This window comes from Dromaius novaehollandiae, chromosome 6, assembly GCF_036370855.1.
Source record: "Dromaius novaehollandiae isolate bDroNov1 chromosome 6, bDroNov1.hap1, whole genome shotgun sequence".
NCBI classification, from domain to species: domain Eukaryota; kingdom Metazoa; phylum Chordata; class Aves; order Casuariiformes; family Dromaiidae; genus Dromaius; species Dromaius novaehollandiae.
Genome location: NC_088103.1, coordinates 16,120,467 through 16,142,557, shown reverse-complemented (window position 1 = coordinate 16,142,557; position 22,091 = coordinate 16,120,467). Strand labels below are relative to the sequence as shown.

At 37.5% G+C, this 22,091-nt stretch overlaps 1 protein-coding gene across 3 annotated transcripts in view; it reads right to left on the bottom strand.

The window, feature by feature from the left end:
• The window catches only part of LDB3 (LIM domain binding 3), a 128,666-nt gene that overhangs the window by 57,008 nt on the left and 49,567 nt on the right, over positions 1-22,091 (bottom strand). For 2 of the 3 annotated variants that reach the window (XM_064513745.1, XM_064513746.1), the window contains exons 4-5: positions 17,210-17,285; positions 8,741-9,147 (exon numbers count right to left, since the gene is read on the bottom strand). In XM_064513745.1, coding sequence (XP_064369815.1) covers positions 8,741-9,147; positions 17,210-17,285 — 483 coding nt within the window. Of the gene's footprint in view, positions 1-593; positions 798-8,740; positions 9,148-17,209; positions 17,286-22,091 lie in introns of all 3 variants that reach the window. The other variant, XM_064513747.1, reaches the window with a different exon arrangement.

The window sequence follows — 22,091 nt, the reverse complement described above, 5'->3', positions numbered from 1 at the left end:
AGAGGGAAGCAAAGACTTTTTACTGATCCATACATTATTATAGAAAGATCATTTTTAGCTTAAATATAGTGTCTTTTGTCAAATATTCTAAATAGGAGGTTTTGAGACAACAGTATTAGCATTAATTAAAAACGAATAACCAAGAGGGACAGTATAGCACAACACTCTGTTCTGGAGAACAGAACCAGTAACCACTACTAAATACCTCGCATTCTTTAAGTATCAATAACATTTTCCTCCCTTCTCCATTCTTTTTGAGCTATGCATATAATACAATAGTTCCAAGAAAGCACAGTCATAAGATAAGCGACAGGCCATCTAATTTCATATATGAAGTACCAGATATATTTCAGTGGCATTTACCAGTTCCAGGAATAATACTGAAAAAGAAATGTTAAATTTTCTAACTATCCTTCCTTTAAACTTCAAAAGGATATTAATGCTTTCAAACACTATCTAGTACCAATCTTTGTTTTTCACATATTAGATACTCCAGAGAAAAAGGCCAAAGAAGAGCTGTTGTGTCATGCAGGTAGGGACTATGTGATATACCATGCAGAGAAGGACCATTCCACACAAGGAAATAATCTTACCCAGCAAATTCTCCACCTTGGGCTTGTGCCTGGCCTGCAATTGCATCCATGATAGCATCCTGGGAGTACATGCTGATCGGGGTGTTATACTGGGCGTGAATTATGGTAGCCTTGCCGCCCAAGCCTTTCACCTCAATGGGTTTGTGTGTAGACAGGGCAGAGTCCTTCAGGACATTGGGGTTGAAACGTTCCACAAACTCCGTACTGGGTTATGCACGAGTGAGGTTCGAAAGGGAAGAGAGGGGAAGAAAGGACAAAGGGGTGACGATTAAGTGAGAAAAAAAGAACTAGCAGAGGAAAGTGCATGTGTCTTCACGGCATCTCACCACAAAAGCTTCTGCTCAGAGAGTAAGAGACAATATAAAAAGTAATAGTTAAAAGCTGGCTGTGGTTCTTAGATGTGTAAACAGAAAAAAAGGTGAAACAGTTGTCTTTATAAAAAATCATGAAAAATCACCAAGTATTTCTGTGATTTTTACACATAAAATTCTATTCTTACATGCATATATACAAATAACTGTATATATACATATATACACACGTATATATGCATGCACGTGGATGTACATACATACTTCAGAGGATTGCCAGTTTATTCACTGCATCCATTCATTATTTCGAATGGATCTTATAACGTGCTAGCAAGTGCAATGGGGTGAACACATCAGATTCTCTATTATTTAGGTTACAATGTCTTCTGCATGGATGATTAATCATAGTGAAATTTAGTACTCAGGCCTTCTAATCTTTGAAGCTATCTTCACAGACACTAATTAATCTTCACAAAATCTCCATACAGACTGTCAGAAGTGTTGCTATAGTATGATACATTCACTGAAAAATTGGTCTTAGATCAAAATATCCCACACTGCAATCTATGGGACAACTGCAGTTGGAAGAGTTGTAGCCATACTTTCTAGTGCTTCCATTTATGAGTAAGAATTTTTATTTCAGCAACTGAACCACAGGCAAGTTAACTGAAGTTCCCATAGCAATAGAAAGAGCCAGTTCAATGTCAGACTTCAACCTAAGAGTACCCAGCTTCCTGGTACTGCCTAGCTGTATAATGTTATCGTCCTAGAGTCAGGATTGTGTATTTTTTTGGACTTTCGCTGAATTACCTAAAGCTCAGACTGTCATTCACTGAAGTAGGTGCTCTTCTCTAACTTCTGGGAGATCAGGTTGTTCTCCAGTCCACTGCTCCTTTCCTGCCAACAGCAGGAGGATGTTGGTAGTACAGGTTCTGTATGCTAATCAGAGCTCGGCAAAACTGAGAATTTTGTTCTTTAGGAAATAAGGATATTTCACAATGGTTTCATTCTGAATTGAACCAAAAGCTAGAAATGGATATATTTCCCCCTACCAGAAGAAATTATGAAACTGTAATCATGGTTTAGCTGCAGTAGGTGTCTGAGAAATAAATCTGAACCCTCAACCTTGCATGAAGGAAAAAGAAAAATCAAGTAAAGTTGGTGACCATCTAACTTAATTTTCCACCGATTATCAAAGGTAATGTGCCACCTTCTGCAGCCAGCCAGTGGATTCCATTGTATTTTCAGCATTTTGTTTGTGGGATGCCCTGACTAAAGACAGACAGTAAGAGAGAGAGTTATGCATCATTCAAAATACTTGAAAGAACATTAACAGCAACATGCTCAAGGAACAAAGACACAGATATGCACATGCTGCATTATAATCAGAGCTTTTAACACACACATCAACATCGTAAGGGAGGGAAACGGAAAGCTGCGTTATGCATTCATGCAAAAGTGAAAATCAGCTTTTTACAAAGACATTTTCACATTTTATTTATTTTTTAATTAACTGTTTACCAACTATGACATCATTATTAAACTGATCTCATCTGTCGAAGGGTGATATGCAGAAATGGGTTTTTATACTCACTGCTGACTTCTCAGCATGCACATGCCTTACTGTAACGATGGCTTCTCTTTTCTTTGTAATACACTACATAATCAGATAATTTTGAACACATAGGTCCTCGAGATTTTTCTTTTCCCCCCACTATTTTAAGTATTGATGAGATTCTAAACGCAAGACCTGAGAAGACTGCAAAGTAAACAGACCAAGGTTAAATTTGCCACTTTTTAAGAATACAGAACAAAGCAACTGTTTCAACAATCAGTTAAAAAATAAGAGTTCGATCTCTCTAGATCTAAAAGATGATTGTGGAACAGCCTAAGCTTCCCTAACAGTAGTAGTAGTAGTAGTAGTAGCAGCGATTTAGGCTTTGACTTAAGTAATTTAAACAGTTTCAATAATCTCTTTTAATAAGATTTAGTCATATTACATATAACAAGGCAAAACTTTTACTGAAATCAACTGGATTTCCATAGAAAGAATAGAAAAGGATAAAGATTTTCAACTGCAGAGTTCTTATTATAGCTCTGGGAATGAACAGAAATATTAATGCCTGCAAGGGCTGCTGTGCTCTAGGACAAAGTGGCAGAGGTACGATCCTAGAGACAGCTGGAGCAATCATGCGAATGAATGTTATTTTTATGCCAAGCTGGGAAAAAAGAGCATGAGTGATCAAGAAAAGTAAATATGAAAGAAAGATAAAAAAACCCCCCGTAATGTGACTTCCCCATTCCAAGACAATAGTAACGTAATAATTATCAATGTAAAGTGGCAAGAGCTTCTTTGAATACAAAGCAGTTATATCATTTTCATGACATTACACCCATGCCTAAAGAATGCCAGACCACTGTAAATTATTTTCACTGAATAGTATTTTTATGTTTATGTATTCTATAACTTCTATCCTTCTCTTATCAGTTTAAATTTGACATTTATTTTATTGCTGAATTTAGCCCAATCTCTTCAGCAATTTCTGGACAGCATTCATTCCAGAGACAGAAAGCAGGAATTTAGAAAGAAGCCTCTGCCCTTATCTTAGAAAACTAAAGGTGAAAGCTGAGGATTTTGTAAATTTCCCTAAATAAAATAGATCAATCACAATTTCAAGTTCATAGTTTCTTCTTATTTAAGCAAACTTTTTACTAAGGTCAATTACTTTTTAGATCTTTTCAATACCAGCATCTAATACCAGCAAATACCACAAATGTGAACTTTAGTAGGATTAACTTAAAAGTTAGGGCTAAAAATACATCAATAATAATATAACAAAAAAGGCCATGACTAAGACTCCCCAAATCCTGACAGCATGAAGATCACTTGAAGAATTCAGTGGAAGTATATCCTGACTGTAGAGACTAAAAAATCTGAAAGTATTTGCAAGAATTGAGCAACCTCAGATGCTAACTACATTTGCAGTATTAGACCATCACCATGAAATGCTGAGCACACGGTATTCTCACAACAGAGCCACCAACGGGTGCCAGTAGCAGTGTATGACACTTGCCATACCAGTAAGATTTTTTAAAATACTTCCAGTTGCAAGCCAACACAGCAGGAACACCAGGGATCATGCTACCCCCAGAAAACAAATCTTCACACATACAGCGTAACACAAATACTTGGCACTATATAGAAGTGATACTAACTTGGAAGTGGTGTTGGTTATGACCTAAAAAAAGAGAGAGAGAACAAACAACATGAAAAACAAACAGAAATTGTCAATAGTTTTTAGAGTGCAAAGGGCAAGAAGTATTTACAGAAGTTTATTGAAGCTTTTTTTTCCATACTCTACAAATAGGAACAGAAAGTAAATGTATGCCTGAAAACCCCACCATGATTAAGAAAGGAAAAAATGTAGAGATTATAGTTTATCCACTAGGATTTACTAGGATACCATGGCATTTTGGCTGACCCTTGAATGTGATTTTATTACTGTGCATCCCTGGAAGTACCTTTAACCCAGAAGTACTGTTATCAAAGTGTACAGTAGCAAAATATAGGAGACGTTTGCAGAATATATTCTCATCTAAAAATAGTAAATGAGTGGTAGAGATTATATTCTTCCCTCAGATACTAAATAGTCAGGGATGAGTCTGTTTCCCCCAGGTCGCCCTCAGAGCGTCAGTCTTGCAAGACTGATCTTCTGGCCTTTTCTGTGCTGGAGAACAGCCAAATAAAATATTCATAGATGTTTTAAATTTCAAACTAAGGTAAAAACCTTTCTACTTAACAAACTATTGGCCTAAATTTAACTGCATTTATATTATGCCAACAGTGGTGTTAGCTAACTAATTTCAGCATAGTCATTCCCAGTTTACTCAACGTGAAATGAAAAGAGGTAATCCAGTCCATGCCTTGTGTCTTTTGGATAGCCACATCAGGATATTTACTCCATCTGCTATGTACAGAGTATGAAAAAAACATATGTTCATGTTACATCCTACTCTGCTCCATAAACAAGAAGTAACTGGCTTGCACAGTAATCCCAAAGAAACACAGTACAAAACTCAAAATGTAGGCCTTAGGCCAGCCAAAGCTAGGAGCAATGAAGAGAGAATGTGCTCAGGCTGTAATGTCATATTCTTTGACAGTAACTCCACTGGTTGCAAGAATAACAAAAATGGGCTATGATGTTTATTTTCACTCAGTTTCATCAAAGCTTAGAATATCCATTTTTTGTTGTCCTTCTTGGATGAAGAGTAATTCATCATGGTATGACTAAAGAAAAATGGAAGAGACTCCAGGATCAGTTATTAAATATCACTCCTTATTTAGCTGTACAGAATGCTGCTGACAGATATAGGCACTGAGCCTACCAACTTGTGGCTGTAACATTTCTGGATCTGGAGTGGATCTGGAATTGATACACGACGGTGGGCAGCAATGTTACTACCTGAATGACATTCAAAGTGGATTTGTCTCTTTCTGCTTCTGTCTCAGGGAACCTTTGGTATCACTGCTTCTTTTTACAAAGTCCTTCTACAATTGGCTCATCCACCTGTATTTTTCATGATCAAAAATGTTCTAATGAGCCAAAGCCACAGTCAAAGCTTTGCACTTTTGCATTTCCATGGAAAAGCAATCACAGATCACTTTCTACACTTTCTGCAGTTACTGTTCTTCAGACTCTCAGATTTGAGAATATTTTGTGAGCTATACAAACCCTGCATTAAAACACATATATCAGTCTTCTACAGGAAACGGTAGAGATATATTAGGAACAAGCTGTAGCCTGTAAGCACATCAGTGATCCTATATCCATTTCAGGTACTTATAAGACAGCTGGGCACTCCAGTCAAACATGGTGTAATAGTATCATATTCTGAAGTGCACTCTGATGGCTGCTGTAATCTTCTAATCCAAGTCTCTGCCTTGCACATAAAATAGCATATTAAAGGTAGGAGTCCTTAAAATAGGCTTTAAAGAGAGGAACCACTTATTTGCATATAAAAATACGTTCAGAGATAAAAACATTACATGCGCACACTACGAACAAGTCAATAGCCACATGTCTCACCAAAGATTTTTTTAAAATGTGAACAGATTACTGCAGTTTCCTTCAGAAAGCTTTGCTTCTCTTGATGTTCTAGCATGTGATGAGAAAATCCTCTCCCGTTTAGAGCCACACGCTTTTTTAGCTTGATTCTAAATATGGACGTGTACTGAAATGTTCAACTTGCTCTCTCAAAAAGGTCACACAAGTAAGAAACTTGTAACCCAAGCCACCTGGCACATAAACACATGTGGGACAGGTATTTACTGCCTTTGACCTACAATGTGAAGTATAACTTACACTGGAATGAAAAAGAACCATATGTGAGAAGCTATGGCTTAGTCTTCATATTTATTAATACTCCACCTTCCAGAGCTTTCAGCACATGAAGTTCTACTTTTAGCAGACCTCCTCTATATTTTTCTCCTTGGGTCTGTGATAAAGCCTTAATATTGTAAAAGTGTATCAGAGAAACAGATGTTTTGTTATTCTTTAAAAGTCAATGAAATCCTCTCAACATTAATTTCAGCCTCCTGGTAGGATTTCCAAAGGGTTTAGCTAAACCTCTAACAGCAATCCACATGATTAAGTTTAAATGATTCGGTGAAAAGAAAAGCAACATTGAAATATGAATATACCTTAAGATCTACCCAATTACCTGAATTCTCTTATAGCTTTAACCATATTGGTAAGTGGATGTTCATGAATGCATAATAAATTGACAGCTTTGGAGCCCCACAATTTCGCAATCTTCATACAGCACCTCATGTTGTACTGTATGATAAGAACATCCAAAACAGCAAAGTCCAGAGCTGACTTCGCAGAACTTACAGTGCCTTTTTTAAGCACGCTTTCATATATATGCACAATGAGATAGAAACCATCATGGCTGATATAAAGTCTCAAGATAGTTACAGGTTGCAAGAAAGAAGCCTCCCAGTCGTAGATAATACTCAAGTGGGAGAAGGAATGAAAGGATTATTGAACTCTGAATTTTCACTGCAAGTAAGCAAAGATTTAGAATGCTCTAAATCTCAGAAGAATTATCTGAAAAGACACCTACACTTAATGGTGGTGGTTCCAAGATAAAACCTTGCTCTGTAATTTGGTGTATTGCCCCTAAACCATAGGTCTGCACTAATGGAAAACTTGAATTATATTTGGCTGTGAATGTGTATTTATACAGGAGACAAAAAACATATAGAAAAGCAGAAGAGTGAGACAGTGAAGCATTTTGTACACCTATACTTTTTTTTTTGCACCCCAACAATCATAAACAGTTATATTATACGGCCCTACTGCAACACCCTCTAGAATCAACAGAATAGTTCACATTGACTTCAGTTAGTGATGGAATAACAATAAATAGTCTGGAAAGTGAGCCACTCAAAATACATCCCCACTACCCCAGCTCTTGCACATGTTAGGGAGGCATGTGAGGACAGCGGGAGAAAGACAGTGAGATATACTCCCAAGACATTTTGCATATTGAAATGATTCAAGAATTAGTTTTCCTCAAGAAAGCTGCAAATGAAGAAAGAAGCATTCTGAGGTTTATTTGGCTGACTCTGCTTATTAATTGAAATTATTTTCCTTTAAACGCTAATTGCCTTTCTTAACTATCCAGTGTGAGAAGGAAGTACAACTGGAAGTAAGATTGTTAATGTAGAATGCTGAAAAGAGTTATCTAAAGAGATATTATCTAAATTCTGCATGAATCATCTAAAGCATGTATATATGCTCTTTTTCGAGACTAAAATATCCTTACTTTGCAATAACTTAAAAACCCTTGGCTCTACTCTTGCAGAGAGCTTCTGCAATGGGATATTAAGTACTAGAAAACACATGTATCCACCGCAAGTGGATTGTTTGACTTTTCTGTTTGTTTTCATGTGGCCAGGTCCTTAGTATTGAAATTACATTTTTTTCCCATAATCGTAATAAGGAACTACATTTTAGATAAACACAGCTTTCAAGTAAGCAAATTACAGATTTGTTAGTAAATTAAAAAGTGAAGGTAGAAAACTTAGGAAAACTTATTTCTCATTGCTTTCTCTCATGTAAGCCCTGCTGTTACATAGTCCAAGCTGCTCACTTCACACACCTACCAATAAAAGAGTTAATCTGCAATACGCTAACACACTGAAAACCTTGACAGCATGGGATCAAATTATCTGGTAATAACTAGAGATTATTCCTTCTTATATACAAGTTAATAACAAAGCTAACAGTACTTAGACATGACACACACAATGTTCAAACTACAGGATTCAGCAAATTGCACTTTTGACTCATCTTGCATAGGAAAACCAATACATTAAGGAAGGAGTATACAGCATATATAGCAGTATACTGCAGTAGAATGGCATGTCAGATCTGCAGATCAAAGCAACTTCTCTTTAGGTAAGCACCAAAAATCACATCTCTTTTTTAACAGCTCCTATAATGGCCTATAGTGATATTGGTTCTATGAGACTACATGCAGTAATCCAAACTGGTAAATGCTAAAACCCTGAGGTTATCAGAGTTACTTCAGTAATAGTGTTCCTCCTCATGCTCTGGTGACTATTGCCAATCCATATTGCAATTCAGATACCAAAGACCAAGAGTTGGTACTGTGTAAATCTTGCAGGGGTACTGGAAAATTTAATGATTGTTCCAGACCTTAATCATGATTACAAGACAAATGCACAACAGGGTAGGTACTATTACATTTATTTTTCAGCAAATTCATTACTTACTGGAATATTAAATATTTTATCATGTTACCTACCCTCTAGGAAGTCCACCTTCCGAAGCCCTTCGTTTGAGACTTAATTTATGCATCTCAGCCATTTCCCTTAGAGTCTCTGCTGAGTAAAGGCCAATAGGGTTGTTATACTGCCTTGCAGGGCTCAGCTGGTGTTTAGGACTATTGCCATCAGTGGATACAGGGCTTAGTTTTGAACCTAGATTACTCTTTGCAGGTGAAATGTCAGGAGTCACAGACTGAGAGGACATGGAAGATCTAACTGTGGTAGTCTTTAAGTAGGAAGAGCTATTTGAAAGGCTGATCTCTTGCTTGCTGAGGTAGCCTGAAAATGTTCCATTGGTTGCTAAAATACTACCCATAGGCCCAGTCGCCGTGTTAGTTAGAGGACTGAAGGTTGTTCTGTTGCCATTGATTTCCCAAGAAGGTTCCTGTAGTAGCAAACATGCAGGCCAAGAAAAGAAAAAAAGAAAAGAGCAATCATAGAACACATGCAAAAACAATGTATCTGCAATTACAGCTTTCTAAACATATTGATAAACTTGCAATAAATAGATTAGGGGCCAAAGCACCCAGCCTTTCAGGGAACATTTAGTTCGTTGTTTCAAAACAAAGGAAGCATTACATACTCAGGCATTTTTAATTGGTTTTTAGTTGAAATCGACAAATTAAAGCTTAACATTAAAAGAATGTTTGGTACTGGTCAACGTCATAGCAATAATTTTATATAAAGATGACATTGTCCATTAATTCCTGGGATAACTAAGAAACTTGTAAATGTTTTGACATCAGAATCATTTGAGATGACAATATGCAAACATAAAAGTCAATACCATTATTATAAAAACATAATGTTTCTGAAACCACACCATACTGTTTTTCATAAGTATACTTCAAGTTATTGAAGCCCACACACCGCACTGCTTTCATCGGCTCTGGTTCATGCTAATTAGGCCATGCAGCATGGTTAGCAAATAGACTAAGAGAACTCAAGAATAGGTACTGCCCAACAGGTAGAACTCCTCTGTCCCGCTCATTTCTGCACAATTTCCACTTGACAGGATGTCTGCACGAGTATAAATATGTGCACACAGCACAGGTGCACAATCCTAATGTCATGTAGCAGATAATACTCCTAACTAGGACAGCAGGGCATATTGTCTTAGTAGAGGTTACAGGTAGCTCTCCTGAAAATAGCTACATCCGTAAAAATTTATGCTGGTGCTTAAATAAGAAACATTGTATAAAAAAACCTCATCCTGGAAAAATAATGCAATATTCTGCTTCATTTTCATAAATTATTTGCTATTAACATAGCTTAATGAAAATGAAATAATGTTAATATCAAAGGGGAAAAATACTGCTTTTTTTCAGCAACACTGCAGAAAACCAGCAGTTGTCAAGAAAATTCAACATAAATGCAAAAAGTACAGGTCCTTCTATCATGAGTTCTGAGGAAATTAATCTAAAACTTCTGTGCTGATGTAGGCTAAAATACCGTACCACTGCTTCTGACCTTCAGAGTTCAAGCTCATTCTGGTGTAACACCATCTAAGTCATTGGGAATGGAGGGTACCCAACACTTCACGGGAAGCAACAAACACTATTTAGGTTAAATAGCCTCATTTCTTTCCAGTTACCAGCAGTGCGCGGTGACTGTAGTTCTAATGTCTGTATTTTTTAAAAGTCTGCCTATCTAGGGACAATTTTATCAAAGAGAAATACAAACTTACTTCTCTTCCATGTGGGCATTTTATACCTTTACTATTAGCTTTTTTGTTCTTTTTTAAAGACAAATTAGAATATAAGAACACCATTTATTTCTGGATCAGGAAAAAGTGAACTCGCTATTTTGCCATTCTGCTTGTCAGTCTGTCTTAGTCTTGATAACACCTAACTTCTCTGTGGTTTCCTTTTTTCATGTGAGCAAAGCTGCTGCCAGTATCTGCATCGTCTTCACTTTTTAGCAAGTGGTTCGGCAGTTCAGGTTCCTTGGAAAACTTTTTGCCTTGTTGTATTTTGAGAGGTTGCTTGATACGGTACCAAGGAACAGAGCTAGTATAATCAATTCCAAGTTTCCTAATATGGGACATGATGAAAACTTATACCATATTTAAAAAAGAAAGAAAGGCGTTTCAGAGGTACTCACTTCTGTGATTTTAATACAAATCTCAACAGTTAACAGTGCGCTCTGAATTTTGTCAAAGCTGCAGTTAAAGAGATACGAGCAAATGAATAAATTAGGAAGGCCCTTAGGACCACGGAGGAAAACCACCTAAGTTTAACTTCTAAAGGCTCAATAACTAGAAAATAAATAGGAAAATTTAAAATGTATTCTTTTTAACATCTCACTAATGTTGCATCTCAAACTTAGAATTCTGAATGCTGAAACTCATCAGAACATCTTTTTGAAATAGAATGACTTAGTTTCAGAAGTAGCCGTTTTATTCATTACTTTTGTTTACCTGTAATTATGTAGTGTGGATAAAGCGATCTATAGCTGAGGATCACGGAAGGATCACTTTCACCTCTTCCTGTGGACCTAGATAAACACCAAATGTCTGGATGCACGGGGTTACACTGCCAGCGCTCTGCAGTCCAGCTCTGAGGGACGGGGACAGGCGGTGGCATTATCCCGAAGAAGGGATGGAGCCCACAAGCTGGCCTCAACAAAAGCCAGGACAACAGCGGCTGGTAGCCGGCAGGGACATTTTCCCTCCTTTGGGCTGGTACCGGTTTGAGGGCCATATTTAACATTCTACACACGTATCCCCCTTGGCCTTGCATGAACTGTAAGCCTGAGAATAATTTGGAGTCTGTTTTTCTACTTTTGCTGGTCTTTGTTATAATTAACATCATTTACTTGTTTGATGTTAATGTTTACTAGAAAGAGAAATATTTTATATTCTCCTCTTGGGTTTTCCTATATTGCATACTTAAGTTTAGGGAGATTATATTTGAAAAAGGAAGATAATATGACCTGACTGATTATAATTAATTGCAGGAAAACCTCAAGGTCTGAGGATATAACTAATGATAATAAGTAAATACATTTAGAAGATTTTGAATCAAAGATAGGCAGAGATTTTAACAGCATTAATTGTTGCCTGAGGCTGTAGAAGTAAATAATCCTAAAATCATTTTTTAAATTACTATTTTTAAATAAATACATTTGAATTAAATACTTCACTCATTATATCCTGACATCAAAGACTACAAATAACTACCCTTAAGTAGCCTACTGCAAACTTCCAAGTATCATTAAATAAGAAGAAAACAAGACTTCTCCCTAAAAATATATTTTAAAAGAGGGACAAATGCACAAGGCCATGCTCATAAATTAAGTCACCAATTGTGCGATTAAGTTTTACATGCTGGCAAAGGGGGACAAAACAAATACTGCAAAAACTAGTACAGAGGCAGTAAGAGAACAAAAAGGATATGCTGGAGCTAGACTTGTGTGTTACCTTGAAAATTCTGTGGGATTTATCTAAAATTGTGTTTCCTTTCTAAACTTCATAATAAAAGGACATGCATGGAGACCTGATTATAGTATCAGTTTGAACTGCTAGTAAGAGAAATATCAGATATTTCTGTAATCAAAATGTTTCCTGATAGTTTTGGTGTTACTGGACGCTAACGGGAGGCCAAGGGAAAATTATGGGGAAGACGAACATAAGAAATGAAGGTTGATGATTTTGTTCATTTTAATGACATGAATGGAATTTTGGTTGCACTCCTCAAACCATTTCTAGCTAGAATAAATTAGAATACACACCAGTGACTAAACACTAGCATTCCTAGCAGCCCAGCAGTGTCAGCTTAGGATTCTCCATTTTGGCTTAGTATTGACAGTAGTTCTGAGGTAGGTATTTTCCCTGCATTTGGGGGGAAAAAGGGTGAAATAGAAAATGGATAAGAGTACAGCTGTATAATTCCTTCAAAACAATTACTGTCCAATAATCAGCTTATTCAGCTCTTCTCTGTTGTGATTTATAAATATCTACCATTCAGTTTATTCCTGGGAGGATATTTTAGAATAAATTACTGTTCTGTTTCTTTGTAGTCTAGTGGCAAGAACAAATCAACACAGGAAAAGCCTTTCTGAAATCTGAAGGTCAGATTTCTAATAAAGAGCAGCAGCACGGCTCTTATCATGGTATCACAAGAAATGCAGCCAATAGTAACAAACATTCCCTTGTTTCCCATTTCTCTCTCCTCCCATTCTGCCTCATCATCTCTGTAGCTGGAAAAGCAAGCTAACATCTTAAAACTATGCAAGTCTGATGCTACCCTTCAGCTGACCAGAAGAGGAGGCTCTGACACCGAGCATTGGGCTTCTTTCCTAGAGAAAGAACCTGTCATCTTGCTGCAATCCTTACTGCTGCTTACTAGGAGGGGAAAACAGGGTTTTAATTTCCCAGTGTAACATCAGTGAACGAGTTTAAAACTGCTAAATGTAGAGGAGAGTCTCAAACATTTGGGAATAGAAGGAGGTTATGAATCAGCTCTATTTCCATTCTGCAGTATTATTATGTTTTCCTTATGAATATTTAAATTCTATGAAAGGCAAGCACCCCCTTCTTACATACAGGAGAGGTGAGAAAGATGAATTTCTATAGGAAGCAACATTACCAGTTTTTCAGGTCCTCTTCCTTCGATAACCCATGTTCTATTACCTATCGCTATTGTCTTTACAGACTAGTCCACCTTTTTGCACTTGTAGGAGAACAATTTCAAAACTCTTTAGCTATCCTGATGAATTTAACCTCCCAATATGTCAAGGAGAAGCTAAATGTTACTTTAATCTTTTTAGAAAAAAGGAAATGGAGGCACCATGGCATTAAATGACTTGGCTCAAAGACATCCAACAAAGAGCTTTTGGCTAAGCCTACTCTTCCACCCCATGCTTCATTTTAGTAGTTAATCATCTTTTTGGCTATTTTTACTTAGCCACCCAAGTTCCCAAATTTTGCAGGAAACAAATCACAGGCACTGTAAGATCCTCATTGGGATTTTGAAATATATGTGCTCTGCAATGTTTCATAAACAGGACAACATGTAGTCATGTTATTAAAGAGGCTATCTTTAATACCTTTGTGCAAAGGGACAGAAGCTAAAGCTATGCGCTTAGCCTTAAAGCTTCAGCTGGAACATTTGGAACTGCACTAAGCTGACTCCTTACCTGTACTTGCTTAATTACATCCCCTCAAAAGTTGCAGGAGCTCAGTCTAGTGACTGATGATGGTTTAGTCTCAGTCCTTGGAGTCATGCTTACTCTTCTTCCAATCTGAATGCTTTCAGCCTCATTTATGCCCTTCTCTTCCAACTATGCCACATCTGTGCAAAAAGTCTGGCTAAAACTCACCCCGAATCAAAACTTTTTCAACTTTCAGATTAACGTTAGAGAAGGAAAGAGTAAAACTATTATTTCCAATACAGCACAGCTGATCTCATAGTTATGGTTGAAGAAACTGTGTCATCCATAACACCCATAACATTGATCAGCTCAAGAAGGAAGGAGAAAATGCACATGTTCCATTACCTATGGAATGCAGAACAATTTCTATCATGCTGAAAAACTCTGGGGTTTTTATACATTCTTTACATCCTTCAAAGGAATGTAAGTTTATTTTTTTTAAAACATGAGAAACCATGACCATAGCAGTCAAAAAAGAAATACATGCTTGAAAATTAGTGCAAGCTGCAATCAGATCAGCAATAATGTACAAAGGAATTCATGGCTTATACTAGACACTGAACTTGCACATGCAGTATTTTTTAGCTGACAAAGCCATGCCTTTCATTTTGACCCAGGGAGAGGTAAGAAAAACTTCCGTCTGTATTGGCGGACAACACTGTAATGATTGTCAGGTAATGCAGCTGTTTGCTGTCTTTGAAATGCAATCAAATTCATTTCCCGTGCACCATGAGTTGAACACTATCAAGTAGTGATGTGGAGGTGACAGCTTCTGCCTATATGTCATTAAACTCTTCATATCCACAGTGTTACTATTACTAGACATAATAAAGGGACAAGCAAAGAAACCTTGATTTTAAAGTATATTTACTATAACATACCTTATGGCAACATCCCATACCGCTGTTTGTATTGGTAAAGATTTTTTACTCCATTTTTTGAGACTTCTCCTCCAGCAGTTCAATGCCTATATTTCCTCTCGAAACACTCAGAGAAGAGTTCTTCTAGCTGCTGCACTCGGCAATACCTTGATTACTTTCTAACAGTTAAAATTACCCTTGTCTACTTCAGTCCTCCTTCTGTTACTCAGATGCATGTCCAAGCCCAACAAAACGGAGAGCTGGCTTTTACTATTCCTGTTTATTCTCCTGGTCAGTAGCTCCTTTGCTCCAAAACACAAACATCACTCCTCCCGACCTGCAAGGGTCTCCCACTAGAGCACTCTGCTGCTGCCTGTTCCCTCTGGGCCAAAGACCCTACTTAAGAAAGTTTCTTGTATATTTTTAGAAACCTGTTCCCCACCATAGCTAAGAGCTGCCACCCTTCTCCCACAGAAAGATTCTAGTAAATCTCTTTCCCAGCTGCAAGTACTGCCTGTAGCCCATTCAGAATAGGTTACCTCCAACAACTCCTATAAACCTTTCATAAACACCAGTGCACACAATGCTCAAGTGCAAGATAGTATGCTCTTGAGAAAGGGTTGAGTCCTTTAATCCTCATATCTCTCTGAAGGGTAATACAGGAAATGTTAAGTGACCATTTACTTTACAGCCTTCATGTCAAAGGCATTTTTAGGATTTTTTAAAAACCTACAGTGTGTGGAGTTAACTTTTTTATAGAACAGATACTAAAGGAAGAAAAGATGTCTTGAGTGGTAAACAGCTATGAATGGCTATGGATACTATCCATTCCAAAACTGACACTTACCAGGGAAGGAATATAGAGTCATCAAAATCAGATGTATAAAGGCTATTATACATCAGTGCCTGTGGTGGAAATAGGGAAATCTGTCATACCTACATAGCTGTTATTGAGGGTCCCAAAACATAGTTGGTCTTCTAAATATTCTGTGTCAGTGAATGAGTCTGAAAAGACAAGTCTACTTGCAGCCATCAAGGCAAACAGCATTCTGTGCAGTTCTTCAGCGAAAAGCAAGTTCTCTCTCCCCGTTCCTGCCCCTATTCCTTTGCTGGAGCACCAGTTTAAGTAAAAGAATGAACCATCCTCTCTCTTCTAGGAAGTTCACAGTACCATTCGATCACTCTTCCAATACCTTCCTCCCCAGATGATATTTATAAAATCATGAGATAAGCAGAAACAACTCTGAGCAACATAAATTCTTAATTCCTTCCTCCCTTGCCAAAAAGTTTGCAAGATCCCAGAGTCCCATTATTTCTGTCTCAACTAATAAATAGTCTGGCAGGTTTAATTCAAATTCGACAAAATAAAATTGAACCAAACCATTCTCCCTAAGTGCATTCTCTTCTGTTAGCTTGAAGGTATCTACAGCTGTTATAGGAATGATGTCAGCCTCCTGAGATCTGAATTTGGAAGGCACAGTGTTCATAGAAAATGCCTAAAATTGATCTGTAGAAATCAGAATTGCCAAAAAAACAAGAAGAAATCACCTAGTTTCCTGTGCATTTTGATCTCAAGTGCTCCTTAATTATTTTACATCTCAGGAACAAAATTAGCACTTACAAAATGGGTAAAATTGCAGCAGTGAGGATTTTGCCTTTTCCCAGTTTATCTAATTGAATATATCAGCAATACAAATATCCTCCTGACTACTTTATCCTAAGGGTATATGCCATCTTTCAGGCATCCTTGGTCCTGAGTCCCTCCAAAGATACAGATGCTGAAATGCCAGGTACAGTCAGTGAATGTGGTTTGTTCTGAGATGTACATCTATTTTATGGAAGATGATGAGCTTTGACAACAGAACCCAAGCCATCCATTTCCTCTGCCACTTGATGTTACTCATTAAATTGATTTATCCTCTTTATTTTTTATTCTCATGCCTATTGACTGATGGGACAAGAATGCAATATGATGCAAGCTTTTCAAATGCTCTAATGTCCTCTTATCTTTCCAAGTCAGTGTCTTCTCAGTTGTAGTCAAGATTTACATACACTGAGACACAGACAACTGGTTCCCCCTCCCCCCCCCGCCCCCAAGAATCTACAAAAGCAAATGCATGCTTTGGGAAGCTTTATTAGCTGTTTGCAGCTTACAGAAGAACAAAATCAAGATGACAACATTGTTCAGCCACTCAGAGTAGACTAGACCAGATCCTGTCAGAGGATAGCTGGATGCTTTGGTTCTTCTAATCAGAAATTAGCGAAATATAGATCATCTATATATCACGTTATAGGCACTTTTGGTACCTGTGCATTCATTCAATGTTTACTTATTTGGGGTGCGCAAAACCTATTTTCTGTAGTAAGTATCTACCTTCAGTAGGGTAGATAAAACTGATAATAACATTGACTGAGGAGAAATATGTCACATACCTTCTGGTGGGGAATGACAGGCCGGGGAGAGTCAATTCTGGGTGCTGTGGTTGGAACTGGCACTGGACGTTTAGATCTGGGAACCAAAAACAATTAAAAAATAGTAATCAAGACTCCTATTTTTCAGATCTAACATTAAAATTCACAGAAAATTCTGCAGGAGTAAACAATAAGCATAGCCTAGATTTTTGCTAGTTATCGAAATGCTTTTTCCACCTCTCCATTTGCAAAGATCTTAGATATAAGAAATAGAGGTTGATTTGGTTCCTCTGAATGATGAAAAGCACCACTTATGGAAGCAGCCTCTGGTTTGGGAAACCATTTATTTTCCAATACTTTTTGACAAACTGTATTTTCATAAATGCCAATCAGCCACAACTGCAGAAAAAATTCAGGTTTAGGTTGTACTCCGGAAAATGGCACTTCAAAGTGTCTTAAAATGCAGAGACTAAACCTTGATATTGAGGCATCTCAAGATCAACTTCTTCAACAGATTATAATTTGATATCCTAAGCTGCTGTAGCAATTGCCATAATTTAGACTTCTCTGCAGGAAGAAACCTGGGCTTCATTTTGGACAATTTATAGTTTCAATGGGAGCAGAAGATCACTAACAAGCTCACCGCGTTCCCCGCCAAATGCCCTTCTTTCACCTGTTTGTGACAAACACATTCACACAAACATTTAAAAGCAAAAACAAACCCTACCAAAATGTTTTCCAAAACATTCGGTTCTCCCTTTCATAGAAGTACAACATAAAAAGTGAATCAAGCACAGTGACAAACATTAACTAAACCACTTAATGAAATACTCTAGGATGATCAGGTAAGTAAAGATTTATTTGTGGAGGTGTGAGAATCTGCATAGCATTGAACATCCCTTTGAAATCTCCTCAGTACGCAAGGGATTACCAGAGAAAATGAAATGAAAAATGAACTAAGAATCAAAAGAATCAAAATCAGGCAAGTAACACTCTGTTGCCAGCTTACAGATCACTGTTATACCTGGAATACTCCTCTTTAAAATTTTCATTTCAAAATTTGGACAAAGGTACAAACATGAAACAAAAATACTTGGAAGCATACAAAATTATTACTCAGGCAAAAGTCACCGAGACATTTGGAACTGTTTGCTTTAGAGAGGAAATGAATATGGGAAGACATTACAGAAGCTTAGAAAATAATGAATGGTAGAAAAAGGGAAATAAAGCTGCGCTCCTGGACATTAAGTGAAATTGAAAAGACAACACACACAAAATTGACAAAGGCAAACAATTTTTCTCGGAGTACTTGATTAACCTGAGGTGAAACTCATTGCTACAAAACATCATTGCGACTACGAGATTAGTAGGATTTCAGAAAGGATTAGACATTTATACAGATAATGAAAACTCCAAAAGCTGCTTTAGGTTGGGAAAAAATAAGTAGCAATACAGATTCTCATTTTTCATGGCACAACTGAATAACAGATTGATAGTGGAAGGCATAAGCTTTCTGTGTTAGGGTCATTATTTCTTTACTGACAGCTATATTGCACTTTCCTCTGAAATACCTAACAGTGGTATCTATCAGACACAGAAAACTAAGCAAGACAACCGCAGGGCTCATCCACTGGGCCAATTCCTGCATTAATACCTAGCTTCAGGTTGAACTGTGTATTTAGCTTTGGGTGCCACACATAAAATACCTACATAAGCAGAAATAAACATTAAAAAATTTAAAAAAGGAATAATACTTATAGGAATTGGAAGATTTCCATATAGACGATTTTAAAGTGATGCTACTTTAGGAGATGAAAACAAAGATGATGTAATAGATACCCACCTCATAATGAGCTAATATGAAAATAGTTGGAAGAGAAGAAAATGAAGAAGAGGAATTTTAAAACTGGCATTTTGCTATACAACAGGTAATTAACCTGTGAAATTCAATGATGTATTCCTGAAACAGGAGCCTAGAATACTGTAAAAGGCACCAACGTTGATATCTGCAGTGGGAATATATCATAACATGCTAAGACATAATTATCTGAGGAATATATATCTTCCTATTCCAAGAACAGGAACCAAGCGCTAACTGCCTCGAACAAACTTTGCTCAGACATATTGCTAAATAATTTTCCCTCAGAAGAGGAGAGATTCCTGTACCCTCCCTCCAACCATTTTAGCTTAAAAAGGAAAGCGATAAATCATATTTATGAGACAGGCACATGTATCATGAAAGACAGCAAAAAAAGAGACAGAAAGCAATCAAGTGCAGCTCAGAACACAGTCAGACTTGCTGAAAACTGAATGTAACAATTTATGAACAGCTAAAGATTTTGAGGGAGATTCTGATCCTGCCTCCCCAGGTGACATTTTCTGGGTACACTCAGTGATTTCCATGAGGTTATTCAGGGGGAACCTGGGCATAAAACCAAGACCAGAGCCAGACAGGGCAGAAACTAAGGGTCCCTTGTACTCTGTTCACTGATCATGAATTTTGTGTCAAAACTGCTTAGCAATGTAAATATTCTTTGTCATTTGCAGAGGTATAGCAAACAACCACACAGTGCATCTGTTTGATGCACAATTGGAAAATACTGGTACTGCACAATGGGTTTTATCTACTCCATCACTTCTGCTGTTTAATACATGTCTTTTTCTCACTCACTACCTGACCACGTAAGACAATGTTAAAAAGCTGTTTTTATTCCACAGGTTACTGATAAGCTACGCTCACAGTGCTATACAACCAAGACTTCCATTTCACATTGACTTTGTATGAGATTTCAAGATGCCACTTTGAAACAAAGAGGTCCCTACATAACTCTGCCCTGGGTGTTTATAATTTTGGTATTAGCTTTGGCATTTATAAACAGAATGATGAAACTTGCTAGACTTGGTGTAGGTTTGCAGTGGAAAGGCAGAAGAGGTGAAGTCAATTTGCAGGAATGAAAACGTATGCAGTTGCAAAATAAAACAATTCTTTACCTAAGAGCCATTATTCCTCAGGCAAGTTCAGGACATTTTCTTTTGCTTCTTTTGCTTGATGAATCAAATCCTGCAGCAACAGTTGTAAGTTTTTGCTTTTCAAGTGATGAAGGCATTGCTGTGCAGGTGTTTGTCCAAGTTTACATTTTAATCCACTGACTGCAAAACTATTTTATTCCAAACACTCACTCATAAGCATCACTCAGAAAGGATGGATTAAGCTTCCATATTTTTCCACGCCGTGACAAAGGCTGAAAACATGCATTCAATAATTCTGTGTCTGTGACAAGCTTTGAGGGGGACCACACTCCCCTGTGAACCTGGCAGCTCACCGCGGGAGGTGAAGTGGGAAGCTTTGCCTCTGGAAGAACCCCAACAATTCCCTGGCAGCCGTGGCAGCACCACCTGCACAAGGCCTGCTCAGGGGACCAGCAGACACAAGTAGATGAGATGGTCTCCACATCTCCTGAGCAGAAACCACTCTCATGCAAAACACTCTAACATTTAATTCAACAGCCTTTAGACAGGGTCCTGGATTTTCACTGAAACAGCATGACATCAGAAGCATCTAACAGAAAGCAGCATACTGCTGGAAAAGCAGCTTACTAAGAAATACTGTGTGAAACAAAGCCCCATGCTAGGAGGAGATAGGCTTTAGTTTTTGTTCTAAGTCCTATTTTTATGAATTCAAGAGTGGCTCCTGCTCTGCTGTAGCTACTCTTGGATTCTGTCACAGCTAATGCAGATGAACATCTTGCACTTGAGATTTAACTGGAAAGAGGGGGAGGTGCTTAACAGAGAACATTTAAAACAGTATCTGGAGACCTTAGGTCCCTCTGAAGAACGGCCCACTCTTTGCCTCAGGTTTATTTGCCTCTGTTCCATCTATATCCTATGTTATAGAAACCATTCATGAAGAAGGATAAATGACCATGATAGCCAATATTGCAAGACTTGCAATGGGTAATTTTTAGAGTGATATGAACTACTCATATACTCTATATGAATCATATGTGGCTGCAGTGTTTTAATCTCTGCTGGCTCAGGGACTGAGCTACTGGATTCAATTTTGAGCCCCTGGTGCAATGGTGTATAGCAAAAACCCCACTGCTACTAGATGACTCCCGACGTTTTGCTTTCACATGTTAATGCCTTTGTCATTTTGAAGTCTCAGTCTCTACTCTGTCAAACCAAACAGGATCCTCATTTGCCTAGCAGGACTGTGAGGAGGAGGAAAGTCCAAATTTCACAAAGGTCTGTGATCATTACACATTTGGTGTTGAAATGTTCCATGTAAAAAGCTCCAAAGAAATTAACTTTGTTTGCAGTCAAAGCAATTAATTTGATTGCAACTTCTGTACATCTTGTTCTGTATTTAAAAATTTTAAAACAGAAAAAAAGTTTAAAACAAAAATTCATTTCAAAATGAAAATTCAAAACAGCCCTAAAGATGACAAAATAGGTCTTTCTGATATTTTTGGAATTCTCCTCCCCACCACACACACAAACTGGTTTTCTTCCTTAATGAAGATTAAAAACAAAAGATGGATCTCATATCACAAAGCAGTTCAATTTTTATGGCACCACAGATATGACTGTGTCCAAGTTTCTACTTGTTCCCACCTACTTAAATTTATCTTTCCCCGAAGAGCACTTGACTTCAAATGCAGTATCTTTGCAGTGGCAGTAAAGGTTCATTAAGAGTCAGCTGCATTAAGAGCAGCTATCTGCCTAAGGAAGGGCTGCAAGAGAGTCCCATGGTGCAGTACCATTTAACCTGTCTCCTTAGGGGAACACAACACTGTACTTGCACAGAGGTGGTGTGATCTAAACGGTAGCTCTTTTTCACCTTCACGTGGCTTTTCAATATTTCATAACTTTGCCAATCAGGGTCTATCTTCTCCTTTCCAAT